The sequence below is a fragment of the Brienomyrus brachyistius genome, chromosome 6 (genome assembly GCF_023856365.1).
Source record: "Brienomyrus brachyistius isolate T26 chromosome 6, BBRACH_0.4, whole genome shotgun sequence".
Taxonomy (NCBI): domain Eukaryota; kingdom Metazoa; phylum Chordata; class Actinopteri; order Osteoglossiformes; family Mormyridae; genus Brienomyrus; species Brienomyrus brachyistius.
This window is the reverse complement of record NC_064538.1, coordinates 10,694,784-10,719,883: the sequence shown is the minus strand read 5'-3', so window position 1 is coordinate 10,719,883 and position 25,100 is coordinate 10,694,784. Positions and strand designations below refer to the sequence as shown.

General features: G+C 41.0%; 1 protein-coding gene across 1 annotated transcript; it reads left to right on the top strand.

Annotated features, from left to right (window-relative positions):
* The first annotated feature begins 222 nt into the window (after positions 1-222).
* asic1a (acid-sensing (proton-gated) ion channel 1a) lies at positions 223-24,710 on the top strand. Its single transcript, XM_049018414.1, is given in 12 exon segments — positions 223-1,639; positions 9,391-9,586; positions 19,645-19,792; positions 20,435-20,562; positions 20,747-20,897; positions 21,503-21,532; positions 21,535-21,558; positions 21,829-21,982; positions 22,839-22,930; positions 23,101-23,180; positions 23,267-23,368; positions 23,642-24,710. Coding segments are annotated over 12 exon segments (1,485 nt in total). The 5' UTR covers positions 223-1,277; the 3' UTR covers positions 23,660-24,710.
* The last annotated feature ends 390 nt before the right edge of the window (positions 24,711-25,100 follow it).

Genomic DNA, 25,100 nt, shown 5'->3' with positions numbered 1-25,100 from the left:
ACGGTGGAAGCTGGCCAGTGGTCCAGCGGCCGTCTGTGAGACCCACAGAGCTGCCCACGCTCGAAGCCCAGAGCGGTTCCTTAAAGCGGCAGCGTCGTAGACAGATACCCAAACTGCAGCTGGCACGTGTGCCGCCCCCCTCCCACTGTAGTCCAGACCCTCTCTAATGGAAACCTAAGGGCAGTCCTTACTGCAGTCACCGTCAAAGCAGCAGCAACCTACAAATCTGCAAGGGAACGGGGATCGCTGCTTTTTTTTTTACCTCTCCCCCATCCAGCTTTCCATAGACATACACTCAAAATACAGTTTTCATGTTTTTCTTTGCCAAGACATAAGCGATAGGAATACGACACCTTTCTTTTAATTAAGAAAACAAAGGCACCTCGTCAGTTTTTTTCCCGTCTCGCCGTCTTGTCTTATTTATTTTACTAATTGCGGAAGCAGACGTTATTAAACCAGGCTTCGTGGTCTTTAGTTTTCCAGAATATATATATATATATATTGGAGTATAGATGTTTAAGGGATGGAAGCTGCTAATCATTCATTTGGATGTAAATTGTCTTCACTGTGATTGTTTTCGTTGAAGCGGGGATTCCCTGATTTCTTTACTCTTTGCCACACTATGAGTTTATCTCTATGGAAGGCTTTGAATCTTTTACTTCAGTTTGTGTAGAATTTCTGGTAGGAAAACGGGTTGACGATATTCTATATGACCAAATACGATCGTCCTTGAATTTTAACTTCGTAAACTATGTCAGTTATTAATGTTTATGAATAAGTGTATATGTTTGTTTTATTTACATCGTTAAAATATCGGCTGATGCATTTTAGTAAATCGGGCAACTGTTGCTTTCTGTTTGTTTAACTGATAACGCCTCTCCACAAGTTGCGCCGTTTAGGTCGTGAGTGATGCGCTCGCCGCGACTCCCGACCTCACGACACTGAGCGTGGGCTACAGTTTCACGCACTGGGGCAGGAATCTGCTCCCTGCCTGATATCAAATGGGAAATACAATAGATTCAGCGCAGCATCAACACAATTACGCCTGTGGTTTTCCCGCTGTAATTTAGATTTAGTTTGTGTGAGTGCACAAAAAAACCTGTAGATTTTTTTAAGGGATGAATCACATTTAGGCATATGATGTCGTATACTATAATGTCAGAACGATCTGGATCGCCTTCAAGACTTATGAGTACGTACAGGAGGGTGTGAACTTGCCTGCCCCCGACAACACTTATTTCATCTGCTTCAGTATTTTATTGCGGGTTGTCGTGACGATGGATCTGAAAGTGGAGTCGGAAGAAGCAGACTGCAACCAGCCACCTCCGATCGACGTTTTTGCGAACAGGTCAACGTTGCACGGCATCTCCCACATCTTCACTTACGAGCGGATCGGCATTAGACGTTGCTTGTGGGCCGCGTTTTTCCTGGGATCGCTGGCTTTCCTAGTGTGCGTCTGTGCGGACCGCATACGCTTCTATCTCGAGTACCCGCATGTCACCAAATTGGACGAAGTAACGGCGCCGGTTATGGTGTTCCCTGCTGTCACCTTCTGTAACCTGAACTCCTTTCGCTTCAGCCGCGTCACACGCAACGACATTTATCATGCCGGGGAGTTCCTGGAACTGCTGAACAATAGGTGCGTTTACTTGTTATTAGTTGCAGGGAAATGATCTGGATGGGATTTGGGGAACAAGATGGTGTCAGGAAGATCAACGGCTAATCCTGTAGTAATAGGGGCAAAGGCATTTACTTGAAATGAGACAATATAGGAAGAACATTTTATGATTCTTTCACATTTCTTCATATCTATAATAGGGTCCCAGGTGTATAAACCCATATAAATCTAATGTGGCCACAGGATGCACCAGTTTTCATTTAATCTCAATATTAAAACATGATTGATGTTATTATTTGCACTATGCTTCACCTTACCTTGTGTTTAATGAGTCGGTAATTGAAAGGTGAGGCTAGAAGCTTCAGGATATTACCTCTTTCTAGATAATTATGTGTCCCTTTGGTAAAAGTAGTCCATTTAGAGAATTAAAAAGTATCAAAGCAAATGGATTGCGCTTGGTTCAAGACCAGGTCTGAAGACCTCATAGGTCCTGACTAGGGATGCATAACTCCAGTTCTCAGAGCGTTATAAAATGAATTTGAACTATTTGACGTACACCTGGTATGCTACTCGTAGTGATGATGACAGCAATTACTTCGGTATTCAAGGGTTCAAGCACAGAAAATATTACATGATGAGGGTCTATTTCTCATTAGATTATTTTTCATTTTTTTGCAAGTAGATAACTGGAAATAAATAACGCAAGCGATGTGTTCTGAGAGAAAATCAGATTTCTGTTAGAGGCAAACTAAATGCTGACAGACCGCAATTACCAGCTCTTTTGAAGTGTTTAAACTTAAACACAGTACAAAACTTTGGTCTTGGAATTTTAAATGTTCTCATTCTTCCCCCAAGGCTTCACATGAATGATTGCATATTTTGTTTAGTTTCTAGTTTATAAGGATCACTTGAAATAAAGGAGGATAGACTACAGGATTAAAACAGCAACATGTGATTGAATAAGAATAAGAAACATCAGCTGTTTTTGATTTAGTTAAATTTGCCAGTGTAATAATTGCTAAATGTATATCTTACAAATACTGAAGTCCAAGTATGCAAGATTTTTAAGCAGTCAGAATGTTTATTTGTTCGAAGTTGACATTAAAGGAATTGTTTAATTTCACAAAATGAGAAACTGTTGGAGAGGCCTTGCATTTTATTGAATAACAGTGTATTAAACAATCTCAGGTGTAAGAGACTGAAGTATTATATCTCTGAACTGACAATGTATTACAACCATGATCAAAGCTGTTAAAAGTACAAAGCTTCTGTCGATCTCCAACTTAAGGCTCCAAAGTCCTGCACTTTTGTTGTCCGGTATCTCTGCATCTGTGTCAGCAGGGGTCTGTCGGGGAGGAAATACATGAGGCTAACAGATATTATACAGACTTGAAGAAGATGATTTTGCGCTAACTGTAGGTGAACTGAAATTCTGAAATTGAGTGTATATTATGTGTTCTGTCATGCATAGATTAAATGTAGTGCAATGCTGGACAGAGGTGGATTTAATACCTTGTTTAAAAATTGTGCATTTAAACTATGCGACAAAGAAGCCTAAGTCTGGGATTAGCCACAGTGCTGTGGAAGAGCCATGCGCCTGTCTGATCTGTGAATGTATTGCTGTCAATGTGCCAGTCAAGCGAATATTGCCTGAATGAAGAGAACCATAGCTAATACGTCAAGCGAACCGCGGCCAAAGTGCAGGCGTGGAGAACAGTTACACACTTTATTTTGACAGGTGTTGATCAGTTATGCCGACTTCACAGTTGTGTGGCTGCTGGTGATCCCAGTCCTGTAGTTGTTCTATAGCTTGATTTCACGGTTTGGATTTAGATTTAACCTTGAAGTTGTTTTTCAGATCTTTATTTCCTTTTCTATCTTTGAATCTGTTGCATGTCTGGATGTTCCATTTGATTGGCTCTAGCTGATGGGGATTCAGAAAAGCGTATCGTTTTATATTTTTGCAATATTTTGCCACCATCTTCTCAGGATTTGGTCCGATTGCTTCATGCTATGATAAAGGTGGCAGAAACGAATGCCACCGTGTGATGTTATTTCCAGGAAAGCTTCAGCATTCATTTGGGAGTTTAGACTCCATTTCATTTCAGTTCCCTTTCTAATAAAGATATTGTAGCATTTGGGATGGGAGGTTAATAACAGGAAAAGCTTTTAAACAGATCAGGGTGAAGGTTTTCAATTGGAGCAGAATAAGTGACGAGGAAAGGAGGAAGTAATTTAATGCTTATTGGATCTGAGTGCAGTAACTGAAGCAGTAACTGAGTCCAGGTAGTACAATCTGTGACATGAAGCAGTTCAGAACGAGGTAGCAAATGACTTAGAGCAGTGCTACGTTAATATGGAGATTCCAGCTGAATGGACCGTAAGCTTTATCAAGAAACACTGAACTACCTAGAGAATTATTCACAAAAGACCACTGTGACTAGATTTTATGCTATATATTATATTACATCCATATTCAGGGATCCATGGAACTGGTGCCAGTTTGCATAGGGTACAGGGCTGGGGTCCACCCTGGGCAGGAAGCCAGTCCATCACCCACATGACACAGAGTGAACATGCCGAGTCCATAGACACACACTCAGACACGTACACACACAGGCAGTACGCAGCATTCAGCGTTACCCACTGAGCCACTGTATAATATATAACTGACTTATTATTATTATTTCCTGTTACAGAGTGTATGTGGGCATTTTCATCCTACCTGAGTAATTAAGCACTTGACTGAACAAGTTATTTGCTTGATTGCATTTATTTTGCGCTTCTGTAAAGTTGTGAGCTGTTCAGAAAGGCTGGAAAACCAGTCAGGTTGAATGATCTGTCTGAAAAGATACATAAAGATACACTGAAACAATGCAGACATTTTCTGAATGGCGAACCAGGCGAGCTACTGGGATTTTTAACTGGAGTTTAAGCTCCTTAGCTGAGACTTATGCTACACAGTGTAAGAGCTCAAGGTACCTTCTTCAGTACAGTACATTGTATCTTCAGAAAACGTTCTCACCTTATGCAGACAACATGCATACATTATATATTGTAGTCCGTTCATTTACAACATCTTCTCCATTGAAGAATTTTAGATAAAAAGCTTTTCCAAGCATTCACAGTTTCCGGTCGAGCTCTGTTCAGTCTTGCAGTGGTAAGTTCTAGATGAGCAGTATTAGTAAGACTGTGGGCCCAGAAAGATTTTAGATTCATCCCAGGAGTAAACCAGTGTCCTGTGATTGTTTTCTTTGCTGCAGTAAATCCAGCGATTACCATCTTACATTGAGTAACCTTTAAGTTGGATCTTACCTTTCTAAAAAGTCCTGTTTTTTATTATTTGAAAACCTAACATTGAAAACATAACAAATGTCCTTTCATTGTGTGTATGTTTGTGAGTGTTTTCACAAGGAGGAAAAGAGGTTCCAAAATGCTAATCAGAAACTTAGCAGACTGTTTGCCTTATTGATTAAATGGCTGGATGCAGCCAGTGAACAAAGGTGCATTAGCATTTATCCAGAAATCAGAAGGAAGGATTTGATGATTCTACATTCTCAGTAGTAAGGGACCAGTTTGCTTCTCATTCAGCGACTTTGAGCTAAGAGGTAAAACGGAACATTTGGTGTAAGGGCTCAGTGCCCGATGCCTGGTAATCAGTGAGAGTGCCTGCAGCTGATCTGTGGGAACCTGAGCCCTTCTCTTGGCTCTTTATTGTGCTACAGAGTGGCCCCCTTCCTCCCCCAAAGACCAATGGCTGTTTCCTGTTACGCAAGTGAGGGTAGCATCCTGTAACTGATATCGGTGTACAGTATATCCCCAAATGCTCTGATCTAATTAGTGTATCTACGTTCGGCACATGCAGAAGATTTTATGTATTAAATACGAAGCAACATGAGGTTAAAGTTCAAAGAACAGTAAATATATTTACTGAACTTACTTTTACTCACAAAAACAGCTTTGCTGCTTGAAGCCCTGATAATAAATGAAGACCTCTAATACTTCTAGGCATTATATTTGGTTGAGGTCACCCGGGTTCGAGTCTCTGCGGCGCATGTATGGAGTTTGCATGTTCTCACCATGTCATCCTGAGGTTTACTCTGGTTCCCCCCCCCCCCCCGGTCCAAAAACATGCTAATGTGAGCTGGAGTCGCCAAATTGTGTTTCGGTGTGAAAGGTGAGTGTTCCCTGAGATGGGTGCCCCATCCTGGGATATTCCCTTTCCAGTGCCTGTAGCAGGAAAAGCAGGTATAAAAAAATGGATGGATGGTTACCCATATGTGGTCTATATAATTCACTGTGATACTTTAATTTTATTTAAAAAAAAAAAAAAAAAAACATTAGGGATTATCTTCTTGGTCTAAAGTTATTTTTTTAATGGAAACTTAATATTCAAATTATACCATTGGAAATCCAGCTAAAAATATGGGACTTGACCAATAATTTTTACTATCAGATATATTTTTCGTGTGAAAAAAATTAGGACTAAGAATATTTATTAAATATATTTAAAATATTTTAATATTTAATTCTTTATTAAGAAATATCAAAATATCAATATTAAATCTTCTTTCAGATTGCATCTGTAGATGAAGGGTATGTAATTGCATCACCTATGCAAAATCAAGAAACAAATTCACTTATTTAACAAAGAAAAATAACTTAGATGCCAATTCCTACTGAGGAAAAAGTTAGGACACCCTGTGCCCTAATAGCTAGTATTTCCCCTTTTGGCTGAAATAATCTCAGTGAGACGTTTCCTGTAACCATCCATCAATTTCTGACTTCGACTGGCAGAAAGATTTCCCCACTTTCCAATGCAGAATTCCTTAAGTTGTGTGATGTTTGAAAAGTGTCTTGCATGCACTTCCGCTTCAAACACCCCACAGCATCTCAATAGGATTCAGATCCAGGCTTTGACTTGACCATTCCAGAACTCTCCATTTCTTTCTTTCTCTCCATTCCTTGGTAGATTTAGTGGGATGTTTTGGGTAATTGTCCTTTGCATGGTCAACTTCAACTTCTGGACAGATGTTTTCACATTGTCCTCAAGCACCCTCTGATATGATGAAGTATTCGTAGTGGATTCTATGACAGTGAGCTGGCTGGGTTCTGCTGCCGCAAAGCAGCCCCAAACCATCACATTTCCACCCCCATGCATCACAGCTGGTAGGAGGTTCTTTTGCTCAGAAGCTGCCTTTGGTTTACACCAAACATCTCCTCTGTTCCTGCGCCCAGATAATTAAATTTCAGATTCATCTGTCCAAAGCACATTGTTCCGAAAGTCCTGGTCTGTGTCTTGATGGTCTCTGGCAAACTTCAGTGTTGCTCAGATGTTTGTTTCACAGCAGGGGTTTCCTCATTGCACAGCTCCCATGTAAACCAAACTTGTGCGTCTCTTTCTGATGGTAGATGCATGTACCTTGACATCAACTGTGCCAAGAGCTTCTTGTATGACCCATGATGACATTTTAGGATTTTTGGAGACTTCTTTCAGCATTGAGGTTTGCTCTTGGGCTGAACTTTGCTAGGGCAGCGATTGTTTTAAATTTTTTCCAATTATTTTCTGGACAGTGGAATGGCTGATTCCAAACTCTTCTGATATCTTTTTATATCCTTCTCAGACTCATATGCATCTACAAGCTTCATTCTGATGGCCTCAGGGAACTCTTTGCATCTCACCATGGTGATACCACTCACTTCAACAATAAAGAGCAAACCAAATTAAATGTCTGTGGTTTAAATAAGACAGGCTCCACCAAAAACGATGTTCTAATCATTTTCACCTGGTATGGTGCACCTGAATCTAATTCTAGGAATTTTAAATAGCGATGAATGTGAGGGTGTCCTTAGGATCTTAGTTAATGTCTTTTAATAAATAAGTGAATTTGTTTCTTGTTGATATTTATTAATAAAGAACTAAATATTTATATAATATAAGAATATAAACCATCTTTTTCAGGTCATTGAAAAGAAGTCAATGTGGATGCAACAGAGCTTACAGGACGCATGATTTTAACATTGCTATCATTGCCATAGTATCATTACTTATGGGCACTGGTCACTTGCATGTGGGAGATGTCAAAAGAGGATAAAGGGGTGGAAGGGACCTGCACCGGCAGGACAGTTGGGGGCTGGAAAACCAGATATCTGCTCACCCATCTATACAACACAATGTACGTTTTCATTGAAATATTCCCCCAATATGTGACCATATTTTCACGGCTGTATTTAGGCTATATGTGTGCCTAAGTAATGGCCTTGATGGATTGGACCAGATTTAGCTAAAAACAAACAATGTCCTGTGGATGTCTGGTGCTTAAGGGGAGGTATTTAAGGGTATTGAAATTATTTTGAAATTGACTTCAGTTGGACATCAAATGATGTTTCACTCATGTATTGCGGCCAGTTCCTCTTTAGATCATCATATTCATTGCATTGGGTCTGATTCTGAGTCATTAAATGATTGCATTGTTACTATATGTTACGTTCTCGCCCACAAGCTACACTCTGACGTGTGCTTAACTCCTCTTCGCTCACTGCTGGTCCATATGTGACCTGTGCTCGTCCCCCATGTACCTGTTTTCTGTCAATGTAGCATAATGCTCCAGCAGAGTAGGGCCTTGAATATTAGCTCTGGTCCAAGGTGTCTTTGCCTTCCATCTGCGGCTCACCCCAGTCTGCAGGTCTGTGATCTTTCAGATCCTGATTACTCAATCATTAAATTATTATTAAAGTTATTTTTTTTTATTATTCAATTTTATTTACTTTTTTAAAACCACCAGCCAAAATGGAGGATCTGTAACTTGCTATAATCTCACCCATATAAAGGGTCCTTTCATGAAAAAATATGTCTTTTAATCAAAATCAAGCTGAATACAGGCCTGCTTAAGAAATAGAGCTGCACCATTTACGTGGGGTAGTGAATGGTAAAAAAAATTCTGCGAACCTGTGAATACCTCTCTTGTAAAAACTGTTCACACAGATATGAATTTTGAGGGTCATGAGATTCACTGGGCTGAAAGTATCGCGGAAAGGTTTCATAAGGAGCCGCCTGCATAGAATGCCTGCATAATTTATGTTTGCTTTTAATTCATGCAGTGCTTGACAGTGAAATTAAGGTTTGGGCCAGATTTGACATGTGGGCTGGCTTTTCAGAACTTGTGATCCTTAGTGAGCAGTTGGACATAAGTCAGGTTGCAACTTGGCCGTTCTCTAGATTTATTAGGTCTCAGAGCACATTTGGTTTTATTACAGCTGTTAGCAAGTTGTTATAGTGGCTTGTGATAAGGGTCTTAAAACCAGGCAGACAGTGATACCTCAAAAGGCTATAGACAAAATATCAATAGCCTTGCAGGTGTGGTTACCAAGCCCTAGATATAAATCAACAGCAATCATTTTCTAGTCCTTGAATTGTGTGACTGGCCATGTGGATGCTTGCATATTTTTTTTAATACTGCAAGAATTATTAAACCACAAATATATCCATTTTGACATAACGCACTGGTGACACCTACAATGGTACAATAAACTTGATTAAATTATAGTTTGAGGTCTGTGGGGAAAATTCTGAAATCACCTGGCTGATATCCTTATAAGTAGAGAAACACACCTATTCCTAGGGTTTGTCTCAAAGGTAAAAGATTTCGTTCTGGTTTGTATCCAGCTTAATTCTCTCGTTACACCAAAATAGACATATAACGCCTAGTAATTAAATGTGATTGTTTTCACCAGAATTAATTGAATATAAAATGGTGTTACTCTCCATACAGGTATGAGATCCGGGACACACATCTGGTGGAGGAGACCGTACTGGAGACGCTGAAGGTCAAGGCAGATTTCTTCAACTTCAAGCCCCGCCCATTCAACATGCGCGAGTTCTATGATCGCACAGGGCATGACATCAAGGACATGCTCTTGTCCTGCCGCTATCGTGGAGCTGAGTGCAGCACCGATGACTTCAAAGTGGTGAGGGCATAGCACATGGCATTTCCTGTCTATCATTCTACGACGCATTTTAACTGGATATGAAATAATGTTTCGCATGATGCATATGTAGTGCCGAAAAGTGTTGATTCCTCTATGGATTGTCCTGTCCATTGTGTTAGGCCTGGTCATGATCCAGGTTACTTTGATTTCAGCACCTCTATCTTCTGTCATGATTAACCTGCGACTGAGAAGGTTCCGGATTTCATAGTACTATTCACGGCACTTCACTATAGGACCGTGTGTGATTTGTGACAATCCCCTGGGTACCGTCTCATTCATAAATTCGTTGGCTGTCAGCTTAGCTTAAGGTTGCAGAATATGGCCTTGTTTTGCTGCTCAGGTTCAAGGTGTTTTTCCCTCCCATCTGTGACTCGCCTCCGGCTGGCTTTCCGGAACATTTCAGGCTCCCAGCTGCATACAGATACACTTACTCAGTACCGTAGAAGCCTTTGTTTTCCTGACACTTCCAGTCGTGGCGGGCATGTGCAATATTCTCACCGACATAAAGGGGCCTTTGATGAGAATTTTAAGTCTTTTAATTAAAACTGAGCACTCTAATTATAGACTTGTTTAAGGAGTATAACTTAATAACATTATATCGGACAGAGTAAGATACATGAGATTTATTTTGCATGTTGGATTATTGGTGGGCCTGAATAGGACAAGTGGGTCCCGAAAATGGACGAATGGATGGGTTATTGGCAGTAGGCGATGTGCAGGGGGATGAGGGGGGGATGCTGTCCCCAATGTCAGCAAAATTGAAAAAAAAAATGCAGCCCCTTTGTTAGTCTACCCGCCATCCCCCAACAGAGAGTCCTGCCTGTATGTGTACATCCTTGTGGGTAGTGCTAGATAAATCCCCTAACCTGTTGTTATTGTTCGTCTCTGACTCCCCCACCTGCAGTAGTGTCAAAACCACCTGCTCCCACAAGATTGCCGCTGGTAAGACCACATTTGTCAAGTGCCTGAAACAAGTAACAAATATTTTAGAATTAATTATCACTCTTTACAAGATTTTCAGGTTTGTTTTGGTATCGAAGGCGAGCATAGTGCCAGTACAGACCTCCGTTTAGACGTAATTAGCTTTCATCATTGCTAGCGCAGCTCTTGGGAATCCCCTGGGGATGATATGGAATAAATCAGGCTCCTCCACAGCCCACCTGCCAAACCAACGTTGGAAGGAGAGCGAGTGAAGGAGCATGATGTCCGCCAGCGGGTGTGGTCATGCACATGCCTTTGCAGGTTTCCTGGGGTGGTGAGGACGATCGAGGAAGGCTGCTAGTTCCAGAGACTAGATGTTAGTCTAGTCGCTTAAACGTTTGCAGGTATATGGTGAGACAGAGACTCGATGGGCATCTCTGTTGCCCCCCAGCACCACCGTTGGGGGGTTCAACTCTCACCTCCTCTCTGCTTATGTGAAGTCTATAGTCTCCCTATATTGCATGGTCCTACTTTTGCAGTTTCAATGGCAGACAATTACAGTGGGCTAATCGGTGTCTGTAAATTGTCTGTAGCATATGATTGTGTGTATGTGCCCTGTGATGGACTGGAACCCCATCCAGAGGGTATCCTTGATAAGGGTAAGTGTGCAGAAAATGGATGGCTTTACTTTGGTTGTATGTTAGATCTATGTGATATATGCCTAAGAAAGATCATCAAAATATATATGGACAGGCAACTCTGAGATAACTCATGAGATAAGGCATAGACACCAGGGATGGTTTCATCAGAAATATTTGGATGCCTAAATTAAATGATGCAAGGAAGACAAAAAGGCTGGCGGCTGTGAATGTAAAGAATAGAAGAATTGATTTTATAAGGCACCTGGCACATAGCACTTCATTGGACACACTTGGACAGGATGTTATGTACCTAAGTGCAGGTAGGTGACAGATGCAGATTTTAGTCAAGCTGACTGCAATGTGGTGAGGAATTCAAATTGGTCTTCCTTTCTGGTTCCTTTCTGAACGAGGATAATCCGCCTTTGGTGACAGAACAGTCATCAGGGTTGATTTGTGGGTAATTATAGCAGTAATCTAAACAAGAATCAGGTGAACCAACAAAACACATCCGCCCCCCCGATACCCCCCCTCTTACAGCACCATTTACAGTAACATGTACATATCTTTCTAAAATCTTACAAAAGTATACATGTAGGTCTAATCTTTATGGTGGTATTAAGCAAAACTTTGGAACAAGCAGTTAATTTGCACTTATAAAAACAGCTTTTTTCCCCAGCACAGTCATTTAAAACATTCTGTGTGCACGCTTTGCATGCTTAAACACTGTCAATTTAAAAGTTTTTAGCTGCGCATCATGTCATGTCACCATTCTCATGTCGGAAACACAACGTCCAAGAACAGGTGCTCAGTGCATCCCCAGTGAGAAACAGATGCAGTTGCCATGGTACCTTGATTCGGGGGAAGGGGGGGGGGGCCTAGTGGCATTGAAAAATACTCAGATAGAAAAATCATGAAATATGCTCATTACACAGAAATATGTATGATATAAACAAAAATCAAGATGGTACAAACATATTCATACCTATCCAACAGTGCACCTTTAATTTATTCACTGTACGCATGGAAATGACTACGGATGTGAGGGTAGTTCAGAATAAAAGTGAAAAGCCTTCTGTAGGAATAAAAACAACAGATCCAAAGAGAAACCTGTGACTCATTCACAGGAGGGACTGTTTACCAGTTCAGATGGCTTCCTCTGATGTTTCAAAAGACTGCTCAGATGTCTGCTTTTCAAATACGGAATCCCCCACAGATACAGGCTTATTTGGCAGGATATTCCGTACATCTTGGTTGAAGTGAATCAGTAATGAGTTGCTGGTCTGGTTGGAGTGAAACCAGAAAACGTGGCACCAGCAAGTTCAATCTCCACTCAAGTGTACATTTGCTTTAATACGAATCAAAGAAAATACCAGCTGGACTTTATGACGGTTGGTGATCATACCTGGTCATCAAACACTCATGCTCATATCTGTAACGCTATACAGCAGTCTCGTGCAATGTCACGTATGCGAGTGAGCAGACACAGTAGCAAAGCTGGCTCCTTGACGGCTAGATGCTGTACCTCAAGTGAGGCAAAAACCTGTGCAAAAACAATCAACCAAGGGGACCTCCGAGTTGCCAGGTTAAGGTGTGTCATCTGGTCCTTGGGGGGCATCCTGGTGCCCTGTTGGTGACCCCTGGTTTAGCTAGTCATGCCAGTTTATGAAGACCATTCTAGCTGGTTTAACTGATTATACCAGCATCACCATGCTTTTTAGATTGGCCACACTAACACAACCAACCGGTGACCCTCCCAGCTATACCATCAAAGAGCAAAAAGAGCTGGGACAAGACCATCTTAGACCACCTTAAACCAGGTAAAACCTGCCACCAGCATAAGCTGGTTCTTAGCTGCGTTTTTTAGCAGAGAGGAGCAGCCTGCTACCACAAGACTGCTGAGCCTGTTGGTTGGAGGGGAGCTGATTGGGCCACAGGGGATGATTCCCACTCTATATGATTGCATAAAAATGAATGTTTATTTAATCTGCAGATCTGCTGACCCACAGCTTATTGGCCGCAGCTTAAATTTGACACTGCCTGCTGAGTCAGATGAAGAAATGAAATGTAGGATTACTTAATGCATGTCAGATGGATGCCCCTTCCTCAAACACACCAAGTGTGTGTGCGTGTGTGAGGGAGAGAAAGTCTTCGTGGATAATATGGACCTGGCAGCAGCACTGGGTGTCATTAATTTACGCCGCAGAATTCTTAAACACATCCAGTAAATCAGTGACCAAGCCAGAGTTACGGATGAGTAAATGAGAAGCGTTGAATGGTACCCAACACATCCAGCTAGTACAATGTTTCTGTTACATTCCAGGCAGGGGCAGACAAGCACCCTACCAAAAAAAATCAGAATAAAAATAGGACATAGAGGCGCAACCAAATAGAAGCAGCTACATGTCACGAATGCCAACACTGACTCCACATGTTCCCTTAGCGCGGTTCGCTCCTTGTGGTCTGCATTTCAGCTTGTCACTTGCTACCTCAAAAGCTCCACCCTGCATAAACCTGAAAAATAAGGGCCCGAAATCAGGCTCGTAGGCCCCCATCCTCCCACGGACACCGCATGTGTCCTTCAGCGGCTCGCACGTCTCCTGCTGACTTTAAGACAGATCGGCCGTGTTACTCAGCTGCTCTCCATTTGCATGCAGGCTGAAGAAGGGGCCTTTCGCTAATACCTTTTTGAGGGATGTCGCCGACTAAAGGCTGACTGACTGCTTGCCGCATGGTTTATGTAGCTTGAGATTGTTCTGTTGCTCTGTTTAACGTTCGCGTGATGCAGCCTTCTGGAAATAGCTGTGACATGGTCTGTCTGGAAAGAATTTGAGGAGACTAACGGGGTAAATGGAAACGCTAGCTGTCTGACACAGAAAAACTGCAAGTATGGAGTAGGGCTGGGGTAATTGTTAGGTGGGTATAAAAATGCTGATCTATCTAGAGTTTGGAAATGTTTATTTTTTTGACAGGGTTATTTTTATACTTCCACATGATCAGATTGGTTTAATGGACTTTGCTAATTAATTAATATTTATGCCAGGAGTGGGGGACCTGATCCACAGAGAGTTAGTGTGGGTGCGGATTTTTGGGATCACCTCTCAATCAGCCAATAATAAGCAGCATTTCCGGGGGGGGGGGGGGAGGTCATCCCTGATTGACAGGTCATCCCAAAAACCGGCACCCACAGTGACCCTATGTTGACCAGGTTCCCCACCCCTGTTTAAGCACAAATCCCATCCTTTTTAATGAAAAGCAGACGGGGGAACCGCAGGGATCTGTTATTCAGAGGGGGACTGCAGTGCAGGTCCCGGGGGCCGTGACTTTTTAGGCTGTCAGTGGGAGCTGCTCCTCACCTTCTGCAAATGCTGCTGGCTCCTTTGCCTCAGCACATGCTCACGATCACCTACAAACGTCTATCAAGATATGAAAAAAAAAAAGCTAAATATTAAACTAGACCAATCATTTCTACTAATTTTCCAGCTACACATGAAGGTTCATGAAAAATTCTGTGAGATTTTTCAGCTTGGATGGCAAATGTTGTTTGTTGTTTTGACTGTCTTTGTTTTCCTTTTATCTTAAAAAGCTAAAAAAACTGAAATACATATTATAATATTATTATAATAGTGAACCACTGTAAATGTGGGGACTTAGAATAGGTTAACCGTCCTCGGAGAGACACACAGATTTTTCATTTGACATGGGTTTAGCGGGATTATAACTAATTACACTTTAAGCTCTGTTTCTTTTATACAGGTTGGTTTTCATTAATATCTTTAAAAGGCATGTATTACACTTTGGATAAAAGTATTGGCTAAATAAATGTAATTCTGCTTTCTTAAATGAGCCGAAAACATCTTACATGTCTGTAGACAAAGGAAGCCGCATAAATATGTGGTCGTCCTACAGACTGATGCGGCTTTAATTACAGCCCCCCCCGCCTGCATGCCCCCCCCCAACCCCCCATATTCTCCTTCTTCCTGAGCCTCCCTGTGACTTTCATCATAACTCTTGACTAATCTGAGTGGCATTTTGATTGAGTGGTGCTTTGGAGCCCCCCACAATTCCGTACCACCCGAGGTGCAGTATCGCCACCAGCTCCCATTAGATGGAAAACGCTGAAAAGGCAGAGGGTGAAAAACAGGGAAATTGCACAGGCAGTTTCAGGAAAATTGGGTGTCCCTTCTGTTATTTGTCAAAGCACGTCTGGTGACTCTTGGCTGGTGAATTAATGGATGATCCTTAAGATAGATGGAATTATGAAGATGACAGCGGCCCAGGATTTTGTTTTTTTACACTGGAGTGAAAACTAAATATTGACTAAAATAAATCTGGCTGAATGGTTTGTAAATAAACAATACACAGTCTGACAAGTGCATTAAACTCTGAGCATGCTGAGAGCTTAGATTTCAGTTATCTAAATTCGACTAATGACTATTCCCCCTTTCGCCCAGTGTTATTGTTTGTCCTTTACAGTCTTTTCCTTGATGTGTTTGTTTTTATTACTGTCACTGGAAACAGCACAGTAATATATTTTCGTCAGCACTGGTCAGGCCGTGGTCACCGAAGCCTCATCTTCGCCGCTGTAGTTATTTGACACTGCTCCACGGATGCCCGGTTGCTCACGTCTTCGTTCCACCCTCTGTGGCACTCTCCACATCAGATGCTGCGGGTGCGTTCTCATTACGCCGGCATTCTGGGCACTGGCCACAGACAACCATTTAGAGGGATGGCCGTCTGACTCGGGGTGAATGGCACTGTGCTGCCAAGAAAGCTGTTGCTTTGGAGCATTTGCTCTTAGCTCTGCTCTTGACTGACACACTTACTAAAGTGGGTTTGGTGCCTGAAGACTCCACTGACATATTAGTCTTGCTCATTGGGTTTATCTTTGTTACAAGATAAACTTGTTTCCGTTAACTACACGTGACATGAGCCTACACTCACCACACCATAGTCAAAGCAGATTATTTTGGGAATACAGTTTCCCTCATATTTCTTCTCTCCTCCAGGGGGCAGACAACATCAGTGCATGTATATATGTCTGGGGGTGTTTACTGTGTTTCCTTCCCAACAAGGGAAGATAAGAATTTTAGAATTTAGTGATCAGTGGTCATTATTGACCACAGCACACAGTGCGCAACAAGGAAATGTGTCCAATGCATTTAACCCATATGTGACGTCGTGACATAGTAGGGGGCAGCTAATTCAGTGCCCGGGGAACAGTGCTTGGGGGGGGGGGGGGCGGTACCTTGCTGGTCGGGGCTTTGAACCTGCAACCTTTCAGATACAAGTGCACTTCCTAATAGTTTATGTGCAGCAAACACACTGTAACCCACCTACGGCAATCCATTTGAAATAAACCGAATACAAAAATTTAGGCTGCTTGTCAAGTTCATGAGTGATGCGACTGAACAAGCTCCCCTGGGATCAGTGAAGTATATCTAGACAGATCAGACCGTCGTATATCTACTGATGAAGCCCATTAGGTGATGGAGCGGATGGAGTAGGATTCTTGCAAGTACTAGGAGGACTGGGGCCAGGCCAGGACATGAGCCTTTTCCTATAAAAGGGACATTGCTCATAAGTGATCGGCAGAGTTCAATCTGTTATAATGTTTATTATTAGAAAACGTGTCTCACAGTTTCATATTTTTATCCAAGTACTTTTAAGTCAAGATGTTGAAAAGGATTTACTAAAAGGATTTATTTATTCAGTATTATTTTCAGTGTTTAGTTTCGACGTTTTATTTCACTTTTTCGTTCAGACAGGTTTGAGTTACGTTGGCTGGAGGCCAAAGGGCATAAGCTGACCGAAGGCTGTAATATGCTGTTTAGCCGGACTGTCTCCCACCTGGCAAATGCTGCACTCCTCTTTAATGCTATGCATTAATACGCAGGGGGCACTTGCATCTGTGAGCTGCTCTGCCCAATCATTCTGGTCCCCTTCCTTGATGCTGAAAGGCTCCATTTTATTGACCACTCTCCTTGGTGCTGAAGGTCTCCGTCTTGGCCTCCAATGATAAATGGGAGCAGGCTGACTCATGCTTGCTGTCTGCCCAGGTCCCAAACACTCACCAAAGGCCCCAGCAGAAAAATCCTGCTGAAAGGTGCTACCGTGTCCTTCTGTATGGAAAAGGAGATGCAATGTTTTATGAATTTATAAGTGCCTATAAGTCGATTTGGAAAGGGGACCTACCAGCTCTATCTTGCTCTATAGAGTTTCAGTCCTAGAGAGGGACAATGGACTTGGTTGAGTTCAGTAAGCAAACAGTCAATAACTCAATCCACCCTGCGGGACAGAACTTCACATAGCCACATTGGCACAGCCAATAGAGCAGTCATATCTGGGCCCCCGAGGGTGAGCAATCCTTGACGATCTGGTTTTTCACCTCATTGTTCATTATGGCCGTGCATTGTCACGGACGCAGAACATGGTGTAGGCGGGGAAAGGAGGTCCACTTGCGGCTCTGAGACACAAGGGGGCTTATTACTGGAACAAAATTCACTGGGTAAAACTACAAACTAAAGGACGACAAGGAGTCAGAACTAAACAGGAGTAAAACACTACTAATAGAACCATAAATGACATAGAAAGGGAAACTAGTAACACAGACAACAGGCAGTGTATCAAGCACAAGATCCTGAACATTCTAATACAAGGACCAACCGGGGAGAAGAACTAAGGCAGGAACTTAAATACATACAGAGAACCAGGGGAAAAAAGGGACAGGTGTAACTCATAATCTAGTAACCAATCAAGGGCCGTGCAGGAACAATGAGAAACAGGATACGAATACTAAGAAAGTAGGAAACATTAACTGGTAATATAAAGCAAAGATAATCAATTACAAAATCAAAAGTTACAAAAAAGTAGAACAGAACAGAAGAAGAGTGAACCAAGTGCAGGAATTAAAGACACAAAATAAACAGAGAAACTGAAAATTAACAAATACAAACAGGTGAGGCTGGTCAGTATCAGAGCCAGCCACTCAACCCAATGAGCTAAGCGGCAGTCCAGGGAGCAAGGAAAACTCACAAGGATTATCAGACATGGAATGACAAAACAGGATGGCCAGCGACACCTGCTGGTCAAACGGGGAAGAGACACAAACAGCAGGGTCAGACCCTGACACTGCATGCTTTTAGTAAAATATCTAGTAAACATCAGACATCTTCAAAATAAAAACTGACTACTGACTGCGTAGTTTTGGGTTAGACACGTTCTAATGCTTATTAAAGGAAGCTTCACTATTAGCAAAAAACAAGATAATCAGATTCTATATCCAGAGTAAGAATTGTAATGTAGCAATTAGAGGATATTTTTCTTCTGTGTTTAGGGCACTGCAGAATTTTAGTATTTACTGCCATTTGTAACGATGAAATACGCAACTATACACTTTACACATTACAGTAAAATCCATCCCCAGGTCCAGGTTCTGGATTGATGCTGATGCCAGCAGTCATTGATTCATAAATTGCATTTTGAATGCTTCATATAACTGCAGATACGAACAGCATTCTATTTAACATGACTTGTCACTGCAAATGAGACATGCCTGGAATGTGCAGAGTCTAAACAGCAGTCTGTTCTATCTTTAATATTATTTGCATGACTTTGTAGTGGATTTGCGGAATTAATCCTTAGATGCTTCATTTCTCCAGAATATTTGTTAATATTTGTTAATGATTTTCGGAGGGTGAAAACTCGTCTGAAATAAGACGATCTGACTAAAGGTCAGCCTGTTCCACTGAGGAGCAGCAGAGATGATAAATGCTGGGAACATTGTGGGAAATGATGAAGTTAGATTTTTATTTTTGATGGTTTCTTTTTAATGAAGTGTAAGCCAAAAACACCGATGCATTTCAGAGCTTAATTTTGAAATGATTAACAGCAGAGAACTTAATAAAACTAAGATACAGTCTTTTGAGCCTTCGAAGGGCTGCCATGAGTGGAATCCTAATTACAATTCTTGAAGTTCAATAGGGTCTCTGCCTTGTAATGAGTTTCTAATTAAGACTTTGTCAAACATGATAATGAAGAATTAGCTTTTTAATACTACAGACAGTGCAAGGTACTGTCTATTATCAGACCCTACATTTCCTTGCTAAATGTGTTAAAGAACTATATTGTTTACTGGTTAAAAACCATGTCGAAAACTTGTACTGGTGTATTTTTTTCTGTGACTTAATAATGCAGATTTTAATCCCCCATATTTAATATCACACAGTAAGATCATAGTAGCATGTTCTTTGCTTCTGGCTGTTTTCTTTCAGTCTGATTAGTGCAGCTTCCCACCAACAGCTGCCTAATAGTAAACATGTCTATCCAGCTTGAAGGACACTTTTATCTTTTAGCTAATAGCATCTAGTTTTGGAAGCAATATTAAAGGAAAATGAGGGGAAATTTACTGCTAGTACCATGTGGCTTGATGCTGAGCCTCCTTTTCATCCCTAACCTCATCCTTAATTTTTTAATTAGGTCTTCACGCGCTATGGGAAGTGCTACACTTTCAATTCAGGACAAGAACATCCTCGGCTGCTGTCGGTTAAGGGCGGAATTGGCAATGGACTGGAGGTCATGCTGGATATACAACAAGACGAGTACCTCCCAGTATGGGGAGAGACTGGTGAGATTGTCAGGGGAGAGCGGGGGAGGGACATTTGGCTCTATATGTGTGCCATAGGTTATATATTTACTTCCATCCTTATTTTATATATGTGTGTTTAAATCATCCTGTAAAGTTCATTCCAACCTGGTTATTTCTCATCGTTTGCAAGCACGTTTCAAGCCAGTAAGCCTGACACAAGCAATCTCTGAGCCTGACCAGAGCAATGGTGAATTAAATGTGAACAATATTTTTGGTAAGGGGTGCTGCTGACTATGTACTTTGCATGCAAGCCAGCAGAGAAGCACAGGTACAAACATTCACACGCACAGATGATAGCTATTTAAAAAGAAATATTTATGTTCTAGTGCTCGTAAATCACATAATAATATCCAGACCCAAACATCCCACGCCCTTGATTAAACGTTCTTCCTGTTGGAATTTTATTTTAACGTTTATCTTTAAGCTCACCTTTTCATTTATTGCTTCATAAGTACGGTCTTCCCCAAGTCACCTACAGTAGGTCTGTCTCTGTTTTCTCCTTTTGCATATGTGATGAGCTCTGACAAGCCTTACACACTAGTTGTATCCAACGCCATCTAAAATTTTATGAACATTTTTATGAAGAAACACACGTTTCTTTTATTTCCTGTTTTGGCACAGTTGAGACTTCATTTGAGGCTGGAATCAAAGTACAGATCCACAGTCAAGATGAGCCGCCCTTTATTGACCAGCTCGGCTTTGGGGTGGCACCCGGATTTCAGACTTTTGTTTCCTGTCAGGAACAGCGGGTATGGATGGAATTTTAGCTCAAGGCCTTTCTGACGTACAAGACATACATTTTTTCATGCATGAAACAACTTTGGAGTGTAATGCTACATGACATATAAATGTATCTAGTACCTGAAGAGAATGACCAGTATAGTTGCAGTGGTGTATGTCCTTTGTCCAGATTTACATGTATGTATGATACAGCTGGTGTATCTTCCTCCACCCTGGGGTGACTGCAAGACAACGCCCATGAATTCAGACTTTTTTGACACATACAGTATCTCAGCCTGTCGCATTGACTGCGAGACCCGGTACTTGGTAGAGAATTGCAACTGTCGCATGGTGCACATGCCAGGTGGGCCACTGCTTCATCATGATGTCACAGTTTTATGTATTCTTAGGTATTTTATATATTTTAAGTGTTCCTTGATTCTTCATTCAAACCCAAGTTTTATACTTTGAATTGGTTATTTTTGGATGAAAATAAGATGCTGCAGTAAATTTCACTAACTAGGACTTTCTCCGGGGTGTTTTTTTGGCAACCCTTCCTATGAGTGCCATATCTATAAGAATGTATGTTCATGACGCAGTATGGTTAATTTATTAAGCATAAACATAACTATAAATATTTATAAAAAAGGTGTCACACTATAGGCACGTTTATTATGCATTATGAATGCTTTATTAAGGTCTCATCTATAATGCACTATAGATACCTTTATAATGCAGTACAAAGTATCCTTCATTTTTATACCAACCATTAAGATGCATTATGAAGGTATCTATACTGCACTATAGATGAGAGCTCAATTGGAGCTTATGAAGTATTATAATCAACACTATAATCCCATGTGACTCTCAATAGAAGATGCTGTAATGCTTTATTAATTCTTATACTTTGAACTGTTTTATTGTTGGCTTAATTTTAATTAGAAACATGTCATCCCTGTCCTGCTCCAGGCGACGCCCCCTACTGCAGCCCAGAGCTGTACAGGAGTGTGCTGACCCAGCTCTAGGTGAGGATCAGGGCACTTTTGCTCATTTGTGTAACCCAGCCGGCATGGAGAAACACAAGATCCTATTGAACAGTAATATGAGCATTTTAAAAAGTTAGTATCAGAACATTATTGGGTAGAGGAACATGGAAGTGAACCGCTGACAAACTTGAGTCCTCAAAAAGAGGCTGTGACCTGTGTTCTCTCAGGTCCTCCAGTGGTCCAGCTCCTGTCATATGGTGACTTTGGCCTGTACTCATCCCAAATCTGACTTCCTGATCCTTTGTACAGACTTCCTGTTAGAAAGGGACAATGACTACTGTGTATGTGAGACACCGTGCAACACAACACGATACAGTAAGGAGCTGTCATTTGTGAAGATCCCCAGCAAGGCCTCTGCCAAGTACCTGGCTAAGAAGTTCAACAGGTCACAGCAATATATTGCGTGAGTCTCCTCATACTTATACTGCTTTACACAGCATATACAGTATATCCATACAGTGATTAGCAGTGCCGTCTTCTGTTTTGAAGATTTATCATATGGATGAGGGCAGTTTAATTCAATTTCGAAGCAATTTTTACAAAAGCAAGTGGAAATTATAAATGCTTTCAAAATGCTTTAACTGTTTACTGAGTGAATTATTGGAAATTAAATAAGGGGTTGTTGTAATATACTTTGTCAGATTATAAATAAATAATCTTTAGTTTTTAGTGCTGTCTTTCAGTACAAGCTAAAGGTCACATGGAAACCAGCTGCCAAACCTCCAAGCTTTCAGTAACGATTCAAAGGGCAAACCATCTATTATAGCGTCATTAAATTATATCCATTAGGTGGTTAACAAAGAGGAAAAATCTAGAGGACAAATATAAAAAAAATTGCATATAGGTGGGGTGGAGTCCACTTACACTTCAGAGCATTTCTCTTTTACATGTGATTACATTTCATTTATTTGACACATTTTGAGAGGGAGCAGGGTTGGACAAACTCTGGAGGAACTGTGGTTTGAGGGCCTTGCTCAGGGGCCCAACAGTGAAATCACTCAGCCTACCCTGGGATTTGAACCAAATGACACCCCCCCCCCCCCCCCCCCCCCAAAAACAAAAAAAAAAAAAAAACAAGAGAGAGTGTGAATGCTGTTCCCCATTACCAGAAACTATGCAGTGGAGATTCCCACATTTGAAGGAATTTGAAGGGGTCAGTTCAGTGCAACACTGAAGCACCATCGTGATCCTGCTGTCCCCCCTCCAGGCATCGCTGAGATACACTTCAGTGTTGAACATGCTTTCTCTCCCACCCACAGTGATAATATGCTGGTGCTGGACATCTTCTTTGAAGCCTTGAACTATGAGACCATAGAACAGAAGAAAGCCTATGAAGTAGCAGGGCTGCTGGGTACAGTTGCTACTTTATTACCTAATAGTAACCAGATGTCGTCAGAGATTCCTTTTCATTATCAGTTTGTTAAAGTTTTCATCTACACTTGTTTCTTGCATCTGTGCCACAGCAGGTATTTTGTATGCCTATAGCGGTGGTCTATTTCTGAACATCTATTTCTGTCACAGGTGACATTGGCGGACAGATGGGCCTGTTTATAGGTGCCAGCATTCTTACTATTTTGGAGCTGTTCGACTATCTGTATGAGGTATATAAATTCAATTTGTCTCTAGTAGAGAATCACGAAGGAGGTCTTTGTTAAGTTCGTAATGAGGCTGGCTCGTTCTCCTGCAGGTGGTGAAGCACAAGCTGTGTTTCCACTCCCAGAAGAAGCAGGAGCAGAGCAGCGACAGTGAACAGGGGGCGGTGCTGAGCCTGGATGACGTAAAGCGTCACGTTAGTAACTATCACTGAGTACACGATAATTACTGCTACTGACTACTGAAGTCTTGGCGGGTGGTATGTTGCAAGCTATTTAATTCCATACTTTGCTGCTTCCATAAATGTGTTTTAAGAACTTGCAACATTAGCACTTGAGTATGCAGAGTAAAGTATATACTGGAATACACAGATGCTTACTTGGATGCCATTCCACTGATGCATGTTTCTCTCAGAACACTTTGGTGGAGAATGCTTACTAATGTAAATATCTATCAAATCTCTGTGTAGGTACAAAGTGTATACTAAGCATTATGTACTCTGGAAGAGATGCAGGAAGACAAGATTGTGGAATGGAGAGAGAGACAGCTTTATGTAGTGAACCTGTGCGAGAACAGATACAAATAATTAGTTGGGCCCAAAACAATTTGCATAAATATTTGCATACATATTCTATGATTATCTTGTTCTTGTTCCTTGACTATGTTTAATTACAAGTAATACATAAAATTTGTGCATTCGAAAAGAGCATCAGTGTTTAATATGTAAATCAATATACATCAGTATGCCATTTGTTTATGTTTCGTCTGAAAGATTTTGTGTCCAGCTCTTCCCATTTTATATTAGTGTAACCACATATCCAAGAAACAAAACAAAATGGAATATATATATATATATAAACATGAATGTTTAAAATTGTACAAATAATTATTTTATAATAGTTTATACTTATTTTGACTGAATTCAGCCGGAAAGTTTTTGTTAACATTTTTAAGGAAAAGTCAGCACGTCCGTGGAAAGAGACGACGTAAGCTATCTCAAAGTTTTCCGTGTAATAATACAAAAACATACGGGCACCACCTGTGTCTTTCTGTGCAGAAATAGCACACAGTACACAACCAACGGATTATTACTTTCATGACAATTAAATTACTTTAGAGAACCCATTAACAGCGCTTAGTGGAAAACTGAATAACAGTTAAGAAACAGTGGATGCCAACTTAGTATTATCAGAAAACTCATTGGTGTTAATTTGTTGAACCAAATATCTTGAAGCATATGTTGAATGATAATTAATAAAAAAGGAAACGCTGTCACACTTTGCCATGGGTTGCATTCCCTGTTATTAACTGGTACTTCTGCCGTTACTAGCTGCGGTTACTTGAGTTTAAATGACCTGTATATATTACAGTACCTTAATTTAACTAAAAAATGTATCGGCAGTGTATTCATTTAAGAATTGGACTTTTTAGTATAATATGTATGTATTAATGTAGGTTGTATTAATAATGATATCAGCCTATCTAAATGGCAGTGTTTACCTGGATTAGCAGAATAAAAGTGCCATACAGTCAGAGTTCCTAAGTCACATATATATTTCTTATATTTTACTCTTATATTTCTTTCTTTTTTTTTGGGGGGGGGGGGGGGGGCTTTCCACACAAATGATTAATAGTTATCGTTGCCTTTTTGACACATACTGTATGACTTTTTGTCAAATGTCATTTTTATGTCATTTTCAGTACAAATCTTGTTGTATTCTGTAATATGGATTGTGCATTATCCTCCATAAAGATGCTTGCTTATATAATATTGTTATTAATAATAAACTACAAAGTCCTTGTCTCTCAGTTTGGAGAGTGCTGAATGATTTCTTCATCTGTCTTTTGAAAAGACACATCTAATAGTACTAAAGTCACAAGGTAGGCAATGGGACCAGTACAGAACACTGGAAATGGCTGGAACAGCT